We start from the raw sequence: 11685 nt of genomic DNA on the forward strand, positions 1-11685 counted from the left end.
CGTTTGTCATCGCAATCAAATTTTGAATGATCTTTTCTGCATAGATTTGAAGATTGATCAAAACATATAACTTACATATAAAGGAACTCCAAAAGTTTATCAACAAAAAAACTTCCATGATCCAGTCGTTTGTTCGATATAAGGTTATAAAGAAATTTTGGATACGTCATTTCTTGGTATTAGATGAATAGTGACTTGCATACGAAGAGAAGAGCAATATTGGAATTGGTGTCACCCTCATTTTTATCTGCATTACATCCATTGACAGACACTAACAGAGAAAGACTTGAACATATTGTTTCTGGTAGTGACAATTAATTATGATCCTGATTGAAAGATATCGATTTCATTAGTCCATTACTAAACGAGCACAAAGGACGATCGAAGATCAAAAGAAGCCTGATTTCACTTACACAGTTACAACTTATTGTTTTACATCCAATTAAACAATTGAGATTGCAGTCGTGGAAGTACACCCACAAACCAGAAGAGACGAGTACAACATGTGCAAAAGACAAACTTCACAATTTCACCCTTTATAGATGAGTCAATCACCACCTAAAGCTGATGGACTCAAAATGCATATTTTCTGCCAAACCAGATGAACAAATTGTTGCAACCTCATGCCTCAATTTCTTCGGTCCACTAGCGATGAAGAAAAAACTTAGCACAGATGGAGCGATATTTTCTCTTGGTTGTATTGATGTATTTGAACTTACAAGTGGGAGTATATATGAAAACCGGTATAACACAGTGGATAAAACTGAAGCCATGCTGCAGCATGGAATGCAGCAAGCAACCTAATCACAGATCCATAAATCTAGCAATAGAAGATTACACGCACAATCTCATTTGTCACCAAATCACCTCAATAGATTTAGTACCATACTTATCACCATGCTTCAATACTCCCCCTCAAGCTGGATCTAGGAGATTAAGAGATCCGAGCTTGCCAAGAATCAGTTGAAACTGAGCAGAAGGAAGAGATTTGGTGAAAATATCAGCAAGTTGGTCTGCACTGCGAGTATATTTGGTTACAATGATTTGAGCTTGCACTTGGTTTCTCACATAATGGCAATCGACCTCAATGTGTTTAGTACGCTCATGAAACACAGGATTAGAGGCAATATGCATAGCAGCTTGATTGTCACAGTGTAGAGAAATAGGTACCTGACTATGAAATCCTAGGTCAGCTAGGAGACCTTTAAGCCAAATTAATTCGCAGGCTGCAGATGCCATAGCCCTGTACTCGGCCTCTGCACTGGATCTTGCCACAACATTCTGCTTCTTGCTTCTCCATGTCACCAAATTTCCACCAACCAAAGTACAAAAACCAGTCATACTTTTTCGATCAAGAGAGTTCCCTGCCCAATCCGCATCAGTAAATCCAACAATATCAGTGTGACCATTGCTGCGAAAAACAAGACCTCTACCAATTGAACCCTTTAAGTACCTCAAAATTCGCTTGACAATACTCAAATGGAATGAGGTAGGCGCATGCATAAACTGGCTAACAATACTGACTGCATATGATATGTCAGGTCTAGTAATTGTTAGATAAATCAGTTTACCTACCAGCCTTTGATAAGAAGTTGGATTTGAGAGAAGTTCACCACCAGTATCAATATGAATTTTGCTGCCAAGTGGAGTGCGTGCAGGCTTGCAATCAAGAACTCCAGTCTCTGCAAGAAGATCTAGGATGTATTTTCTTTGACTGAGAAATAAACCATTGTGTGAAGTAGCAATTTCGATCCCAAGAAAATATTTTAGTTGTCCGAGATCCTTCATTGCAAATCTAGCCTGAAGGGAGTTTTTGAGTGCCATAATCTCATCAGCATGATCACCAGTAATAATCAGATCATCCACATAGATTAAAACTGCAAGTTTTCCATGATCACCATTTCTCACAAATAGTGATGAATCAGCATTGCTCCTGCAAAAACCAACTTCTTCAAGAACTGAGCTTAGCTTGGCATACCAGGCTCTAGGAGATTGTTTCAGACCATAAATGGCCTTGTGCAGTCTGCAAACAAGATCACTACCTGCAACTTGAGGATGACCTGGTGGAAGTTTCATATACACTTCTTCCTGTAAATCACCATGCAGAAAGGCATTCTTTACATCCATCTGATGTAAAGACCAATTTTGATTCACTGCAACAGAAAGCAACACCCTTACAGTGTTCATCTTTGCAACTGGAGCAAAATTTTCTTTGTAATCAACTCCATAAGTCTGTGTGAAACCTCTGGCTACAAGTCTAGCCTTGTGTCTCTCAAGAGTACCATCAGCATGAAGTTTGTTTTTGAATATCCATCGACTTCCAACAGCCTTTTTTCCTTTAGGTAACTTGACAATGCTCCAAGTTTTGTTATCCTCGAGAGCACGCAGCTCAGCTTCCATGGCTTGCCTCCAATTTTCATACAGATTTGCATCTTCAAAAGTCTGAGGCTCATGCAGACCATCCATAGTGCTAAGATATGTTTTATAACCTGAAGACAACTTTTCATAGCTTACAAAATCTTGAATTGGATACCTGGATGTGTAAGCAACATAGTCTTTGTGTCTTACAGGAGGATGCCTAACTCGAGCAGGATTCCTTCTTGGTTGAACTGGATGTGTAGGCTGAGCAGGTTCATCATGACTAATAATTACTTCCTGACTCAATTGCACTTCTGGTTCAGCATGTGTAGGATCAGCAGTATTAGAAATAGTTTCAACAAGTTCATGATCACTGGAATATGTGCCTCTTGATGCAGGTTCTGCATAATCCACATTTTCAGTGCTTATAGATGGCTGAGGAAATAAATCATCATAAAACTCCCCCTGTCCATTAGCACCAAGCTTTTCACAGAAATAATTTGACGACTCATCAAACTTAACATCTCTGGAAACAATCATTTTCTTGGTAGTAGGGTTGTAGCAGCAATACCCTTTTTGAGTGCTAGAATATCCCAGAAATAAACATTTTACAGCTCTAGGATCAAGCTTGTCTCTCTGGTTGGACTGAATGTGGACATAGCACACACAGCCAAAAATTTTCAAATGTGACAGGTCAATTTTTCTGCCTTTCAGAACTTCCAAGGGTGATTTAGAATTCAAAACTCTACTTGGAAGTCGATTTATGAGATATGCAGCTGTTAGAACAGCTTGGGACCAATATTTTTTTGGAACATTGGCATGAAACATCAAGGCTCTGGTTTTTTCTAGCAGATCTCTATTCTTTCTCTCAGCAATTCCATTTTACTGAGGTGTGCCGACACAACTTGTCTGATGAACTATACCATTTAAGTTCAGAAAATGAGACATTTTATTGGACATGTATTCTGAGCCATTATCAGATCTGAGAATTTTAATTTTTGATGAGAACTGAGTGTGAACAAACTCATTGAAATTCTTAAAAACATTAAAAACTTCACTCTTGTGTTTCAAAAGATAAACCCATGTAATCCTTGTAAAATCATCAACAAAGGTTACAAAATACTTAAATCCATCAAATGAGGCTAAGACAGGTCCCCAAATATCAGAGTGGATGATTTCAAACGGATTACAAGCCCTGGAGACAGACAAATTGAAAGGTAATCTAGAAAACTTAGACAGATGGCAGACTTCACAATGCTTGATTTCTTGATTGGAGTTGGGAAACAAAATAGACAACACTTTTTCAGAAGGATGGGCTAGACGCTGATGCCAAAGGAGGTGGTCTGCAGCACTGCATGAACTAGCTTGGAAGGCAAAAAACTTCTTTGACACATAATACAGCCCATTTAGATAAAACCCTTCACCAATCTTCTTCTTGGTGATGATATCCTGAAAGACAACATTGTAGGGAGAAGAAGTGACTAAGCAGTGCAGGGTTCTTATGATTTTTCCCACAGACATCAATTTAAATGGAAATGATGGGACATAGAGGGCATCTGAACTGATATGATTAGAGAAAAAAATGAATTTTACCCTTCCCCAAAACTGCTGCACCTTTACCATTAGCTACAGACACATGAGAAGACAGTTTCTCAAAATCATGTAAATTTTGATAATTATTTGTCATGTGATCTGTGGCTCCAGAATCTATTACCCAATAATCATGCTCATTACTCACATTAAGTGCAGTTTGAAAAGCTTTCAGAATACCTGAGATATCACACTCCTTCATATGATTAGATTCAGCCAAAAAACCAACAAATTTTCCAATGAGAGCTGTGTGAGATCCATTTCCAGAAGTTGAAGCTGTAGCAGACTGCTTTTGTTGCAAGTAACTAGCAAACTCATTTATCAGGGCTGTAGGATTGGTGGTGAAGTCAAATGGGCAGTCAGATGGAGGAGATGAAATTTCAGTAACAGCAAGATTTGCTTTCTGAGAACTATTCCATCCTTTCTGATTTTTCCTGCTTTCTCTTTCCTTTATGAACTTGACCTTTAGTTCTGGATGCAAGACCCAGCAAGTGTCTCTAACATGATTAGTGGCATTACAGTGTGTACATTTTAAATTTCCACGCTTACCCTTGTAAGACCTCATCTCAGAAGTTTCATGAATAGCTGCATAAGCTCTCGAGTGTGCAGTATTGGAGTAGACATCTGAACTCATCACCTTCTTTCGAAGTTCTTCTCTTTGCACAGTAGCACACACATTTTTGAATGAAGGTAAGTCAGCATTCATGAGAATGTGACTTCTCAGATCTTCAAAGTCTGAACTGAGATTGGCCAAGAGTTGAAAAATTTTGTCCTCTTCAGCCCTTTTAGCCAAAGTGACAAAATCTGTGGTATGTGGACGATATAGTTCCAGTTCATTTCACATAGCAGTGAGGCTGCCAAGGTACTGCACAAAAGGAACATCTTCTTGCTGCAAGTTGGAAATGTCCTTCTTGAGTTGAAAAACTCTTACTGAATTGTTTTGATGACCATACAACTCCTTGACATTGTCCCAGATATCCTTGGCCGATCCAGAGTAATTGAAAATCTGAGCCAGTCTTGGCTCCATAGAGTTCAGCAACCATGACTGCACCTGTTGGTCCTTGCTCACCCATGCATCATAACCATTTGTACCAACTTCTGGCATTGGTATATTACCATTAACAAAGCCAAGCCTAGATCTGCCACCAATAGCTAAAGTGACAGCCCTAGACCAATTAAGATAGTTATGCTCAGAAAGAAGAGTTGAGCATAACCTAAGATTGTGATTTGAATCTGCATCTGAAACACTAACCATATTAGAGTTATTGTTTCCAGCGGATGAAAAAGGATTCTCATCAACAAAAGAGCTACTTCCAGACATTTTACAAACTGGGAGAAAGAAAATGAACAATCACACAAGAGAGCAAGATCGGAGGAAAGATAAGCAGAAGCAGGACTCTAAAGTTCCTGCTCTGATACCATGAAGAAAAAACTTAGCACAGATGGAGCAATATTTTCTCTTGGTTGTATTGATGTATTTGAACTTACAAGTGGGAGTATATATGAAAACCGGTATAACACAGTGGATAAAACTGAAGCCATGCTGCAGCATGGAATGCAGCAAGCAACCTAATCACAGATCCATAAATCTAGCAATAGAAGATTACACACACAATCTCATTTGTCACCAAATCACCTCAATAGATTTAGTACCATACTTATCACCATGCTTCAATAAGCGAGAACCCCAATACTTGATCCTTTGCACTCGAATATAATCCCTGCAAGAAAATTAAAAAAAGATTGTTAGCTAAGAAACAACCAAAGACAATGAGAAGCTGTAAACATTTAACTAGTGTTTCGTATTAGAAATCAAGAGTTATGTTACTAGATGACTTACTCTTGAGATCAGGTCTTTGACCATAGTGCACATTGGTTGCTTGGACTAGAGACTGTTGAGGAAGGCTTTCCAACTCTCTTTCTGCATTATAAACCTCAGTACACCTGCTTGGTGATGAGGCATCGATGTGCTGAACCTGCTTCAACTCCTTTGCATTACTTCCCTTGTTCCACAACATTGCTGCACTAGCCGTGACAGCTATGGAGATACATATGTCCAACATATTAAACAGAGCCCTCAAAGGAGCCGAAAATATCCTGTTAGTATTGTGATCGATTGGATAAATGTAGTATCGGGTGACTATCCCGATCAAGATGAGGAACATCATGAAGGAAGATGATATGACCAGGCCAAGCCAGAGCCAGTGGTTTGCGCCAAAAATGGCCGAAACAGGTTCATCAGTTGCAAGGGGTTTGAACCATATGGCTCTCACATTCATTGTTTTATCCTTCGGCTGTGTGTCTCTTGTCACGTAAGCCTCAATTTGTATCTGGAGATTGGAAAGGTCATATGGTGTGGTGCTAGACATTGGTAAAATCAGGTCCAGCATTGTGAGGTCTGACGAGTGTCTGAATGCACAGGTTAAGGTCACTTTGAGAAGCTTGCATTGGTAGGCTGTCGACATAAAAATTAGCTCCCGGATTATGGATATGAAAGGGGTAATGCCACTGCCTCCACTCACCAACACAAGATTGTCATGCCTGCAAAAAGATATCACTCGTTAATGCTTGCTGTTAGGAATGGTGTAGCTAGATCGATGGATAGTATTGATGAACTAATTCGGATTTTACGTTTGTGCTGTTATCTTGCTAACCTTAGAAAATGAGTTGCATCAGGTCCATAAGGCCCTTCAACAGCAGCCTCATTTCGAGCACTCGTAGAAGGCGACGAAAGTATTTGGTAAAGCTTCTTGGTCCAATTTCCTTCACCTTTGATGACGACGCTGATCTTCTCTGTCTCCAAGTTACTGTTTGAAGTAACAGTGTAGGGATGCCATTGCAGCTTGGAAATGCTAGGCACATTTATGAACATGACGCTTGTTGGGTTGTATGTCAACCCTGTCAATATTAAACCCAAGAAATAAATCAACTACTCATTCTGAAAACATGAAATTGTTTCCAGGTTAATATACATAATTCAATAATCATTTTATCTTGCAAGACATATTAGATCTATGTCGCACATTCATACAGGATTCTACTTGCTGAATGGTTCTTACTGTCTGACAAGATAACATAAGAACATGAACAGTACTTGAAGTTGTTAACAAGTACGTACCAGGGCTCTTAGCGAAGTTAAGTTCTAAAGCATCACCCGGCAAGACGCGGGCAGAGATTAAACGTGCTTGTCTCCGGGATTGCAAGAATCGAAGGTAACGATCAAGCACGAAGAGGTACAAGCCAGGAAGCATAATGCCAGCATATCCGACGCCAACATGAAAGATGTAGAAGACCACGAATTAGGGGATGTAAAGGTAGTGTGTGTAGAAGAAGAGCTCAAACATTTTGCGCCTAATGCGAGGGATTGTAGTTACCCACAAGACAAGTCCAGAAAGCAAAGCTAGCTCTCCAGCTACGTTTGATATTGCAGTTTTATCCCACTTTATCATCTGCATTGAAACAAAACATGTAACATGTACATTAACATATGGGCGAATATCAAACATAATGAGTAGTTGTTTTTGCTAATTAACTTCACTACTTTTTCAAGGATCAATTAAACAAAATTTTCTAATTAAATAAGATTGTTAATCATTAGATATGATCTATTTCTTCTACTTCTAATATATCGATGTAATAACCCGAATTTTTAGAAACTAAATGTCGAGTATTTTCAAAGTGTTAAACTTGTGAAATTAATTCAAGACGACAATTGGAGGTTTGCGACATTTCGAAACGAAAACGGAAACGTTCTCGGATCGTTTAATTAGAAAACGTAACGCTATCGCAACGTATAGATCGACTTTTATTCCGTCGCTCGGTTGCGAAAACTTCCTTCACGAAAGTCGTAGAGCTCATCGATACGAATTCGTGGACACATCATGCGTTCGAATCGGACGTCGGACGCGAAAGTTATTAACGTCGGAAGTTCGTTTCCGATTTTGGAAATAGTATAAAAGGAATGAGAGGAGATTAAAAATCAGAAAATCATATTTTTTCTAAAAATCAGCTCGGGTACTGTTCACCCGACCCAAAAACCTTCTCCGGCCGATTTCTCCACCATCTGACGTCGCCTCGTGTCGTGCCACCTATCAAACTGACGAGCTCGACGAGCTCCATCTTTTGGGTTACGCCTTGCACTCCGGCGACAACCACACACGGTGTAGCAACCGCCGGAAGTTACTGCTGTAGCGGCGCCGCCTCCTCCGGCCACCATGGCTCGAGATTCTTGGGGGGTTTTGCTTGTCTCAGTCCCAGCAACATTCCCACAAAAGGAATCGAGCCAAATCGAAGTGTAAGTACCCGAATCAAAATTTCAATTTCTAGGGTTTGTGAATAGTGCCGATTTTATGTTCTTCGTTGTTTGGACTGTTTAGACTCGGATTTAGACCTTGGTGTCAACTAGGAAGTTGTTGGAAATGTTGTTTAGGTTGTGGTGGTGAAATTTGGTGATGATTGGTGGCGGTCAGTGAACAGTAACGTCGGATGAATAGTAACTCTGCATGAATAGCAATCTGTAACAGTAACTGTGAATAGTGATCTGTAACAGTAAATGTGAACAGTGCGTGGTAAAACAGTACTATGAACAGTGTTTTGGTAAAACATTAACTGTGAACAGTGGTTTAGTAAAAACAGTTATTAGCAAACATGAACAGTGTTCCGTGAACAATTTTTATGAACAACATTTAGCTGTGCTGAACTCGTCACCTGATATTTTAAGTATCATTTTCTAAGCATTTATCGTGCTATTAGGTGACTGACGAAATGAGTGAGGAAATTACTTTCAGGGTCGTGGAAGTTGCGCGCAGGAAAGAATGTGAGTAAAATCTCACATATTTACGAATCTACCCTTGTGGAGATTCAGAATTTTACAAGAGTTTTTAATATTGAATTACGACATGTATACGATATAGTGGATTACATATATATTGTATAAATGGTAATAAGTACATATATATATAGTTTGCTATATTATATACTGTTATGAATTCATTGAAATTGGTCATTTCGATGACGAGAATTAAATATTGAGCATGTGATTTGATTTTTGTACAATAAGATGTTTGATAATCGTACGTGGTTTTAACATGAGTTTGTTAAAATGTTTTGTCTTCGGACGAGTTTTGTCTTCGGACGTGTTTTTGTCTTCGGACGTGTTTATGAAATATGACATGTATATGATATAATGGATTATATATATATTGTATAAATGGTAAATATGTACATATATATATAGTTTGCTATATAATATACTGTTATGATTTTATCGTGTTTTATATCATTTTGATGACGAAATTTATATATCGAGCATGTGATTTTGATTTGTACAATATGATGTGAGATTATTGTACGTGATTTTAACATGGAGATTGTTAAAATGTTTATTTGTCTTCGGACTTGATTTTTTGTACAATATGATGTGAGATTATTGTACGTGATTTTAACATGGAGATTATTAAAATGTTGATTTGTCTTCGGACTTGATTTTTGGTACAATATGATGTGAGATTATTGTACGTGATTTTAACATTGAGATTGTTAAAATTTTGATTTGTCTTCGGACGTGATTTGGTACAATATGATGTGAGATTATTGTACGTGTTTGGCAAGTCAGAACCTAGTCTTTGGCCGGGCGAAAGTTACGATACAGTTAGAGCTCTAGTCTGTCTGCCGTAGTACTGCATGTGAGGTAACGGGTGGTTATCTGCTCATGGGTACTCAGATTGTTTTGGATGTTGGGTAGCGGGTGGCTATCCAATATCGGCGGTGTATTACGAGAGGGGTAACAGATGTGTACCAGCGTTCTTGGTACCCGTAATATAAATGCATTTGGGTAACCAGAAGGGTTACTTAATTTCTCATGAGCGTTTTATTTCATATTTCTTTGGGACGACCAGATGGGCCGTCCATTAACTCATGAGTGCATTTATATTTGTTTGATTTCTGGATTTTCGAATATATTGTTATGCGAGTTATATTTTCATTTTACTCATACGAGCTGTAAAGCTTACCGGGTTTGTGTTTACAATCTCGGTGCACCAATTCGATGGTGTAGTGGATAACTCTGCAGGTGTGGATTAGTGGGAATTGACGTACCGCTCAGTGGACTTGAAGTTATTTATCTCCAGCTGGTGTGAGGATTTTGTGTGACTATCTTGTGAGTTTGTTGTGAGGATTACGCAATTTCATTGTTATAATATTGGATTATAATTTGGGTTGTAATAATCGGTTTGACTGAGTTGTATTTTGAACTCAGAGATGATCCGCTGTGGCATTTTAAATGATTTCGATTCGTTGAGATTGTTTGGTGTTTAACGATTTTGAAATTTTGAGTTTTTATACTCGAAATTTTGGGGTCGTTACAATCAATTACCTGAGAAATGTGACCTGTGACAGCCCAATATATGATATAACAACCTCCATGTGCTGTGAAGAGTGCCATCATTATGTGTCCGATACATATATGATACTTGACGCTAGCCTCATATGTGAGGCCAAACATAGGCAAAATCGACGAGCCACGAGCTACCGGATAGAACAGAAGTCATAGGCATACGTTACCCACAACTCCTAGCCTCAATGATGCCGCCTCCAGTTTAAGTTCCCATCTGCCGAAAACAACCACCAAACACAAAATTTTAAAACACAGTTTCAATACTAAGTAAACATGACACAACGAATGACACGATCCAGTCGCATTAAGGGAGCAACTCAATTTGTTGTTTGCCATGGAGTCTTACACTTTTTCATGGCTCTTTGCCGCGAGTTGTGGTGTGATTGTCTTAAAACCGTTTGTCAAGGCCGTGGTTAGAAACCAAACTAAAAGTGCAATGAACATGGTGAAGAAGGTGAGCTCTATCCCAGAAACAATGCCTAGAGGACCTTTCACAAGCATGGGCTGTTTCCACACAGCTAAAAGGTTCGTTCTTCCATCACGGCTGATACAAATTAAGAAAAACAAACTTAAACTGTAACTTCAATCACCATATATCAGGCAGTAAAAAGAAAAAAGTAGTTCAAATGTCTTCACCTTTCCCTTTTATAAGTAGTATTCATCTTCTTTCCCAGATGAAGATACACACAACCCAGCACAGCTGCGAGCAAAACGGGAAATACGTATAACAGAAGAACTAAACCTGCAAGAACAAAGATACATAATTCAGTTTTTATCTCCCAAGAAATGAAAGCATGCTATTAATCTTAGTTACTCAGCTTTTCGATTTGGAATGAGTACCTTGTGCTCCAAGATAAGTACTTGAACCAGCGTCGGCTCGAAGTCGAGGCAGCCATTTCTGCCTAAAAGTGTTCGTGGGCATCATGGCATAGAACAAAAACCCCTCAAGCACCACCAACGCTAAGCACAGCCCTATCACCGCCCGTATCATTCTGGTTCCTTCATGGGAAGGAGGTGATGTGTTTTTGATCACCACTTTCGAATCCAGATATCTCTCGATCTGGTTTTCTCTCTGAGAAGCTAGGGCTTTGTGGGAGCTCACTGCGAAACTCGAAGACACTAAGAAGGTTGTGTTATGGAGAATGTAGTGGAATTCGTTTGTATATATAGGAAATAATGAATATATTTTATACTAATGCTTGTAGAATCTAGGGTTTTGAAGTTTATGCATGGTTCATTCTTGGCTGCTTAACCCAAAACTGTGTGGGACTTCCATGATGGATCCTATTTTATAACCAAGTCAACCATTTATATGCAAGGGGCATGCAACATTAGCCGATTGA

General features: G+C 39.0%; 1 protein-coding gene across 1 annotated transcript; it reads right to left on the minus strand.

Moving 5' to 3' along the window:
• Nucleotides 1-388: 388 nt before the first annotated feature.
• LOC126803639 (ferric reduction oxidase 2-like) lies at nucleotides 389-11333 on the minus strand. The gene is given in 9 exon segments (XM_050531411.1): nucleotides 389-655; nucleotides 5634-5669; nucleotides 5789-6489; nucleotides 6603-6846; nucleotides 7067-7397; nucleotides 10322-10556; nucleotides 10689-10886; nucleotides 10979-11084; nucleotides 11183-11333. Coding segments are annotated over 9 exon segments (2106 nt in total). The 3' UTR covers nucleotides 389-551.
• Nucleotides 11334-11685: the final 352 nt, after the last annotated feature.

The sequence above is a fragment of the Argentina anserina genome, chromosome 7 (assembly GCF_933775445.1).
Source record: "Argentina anserina chromosome 7, drPotAnse1.1, whole genome shotgun sequence".
Taxonomy (NCBI): domain Eukaryota; kingdom Viridiplantae; phylum Streptophyta; class Magnoliopsida; order Rosales; family Rosaceae; genus Argentina; species Argentina anserina.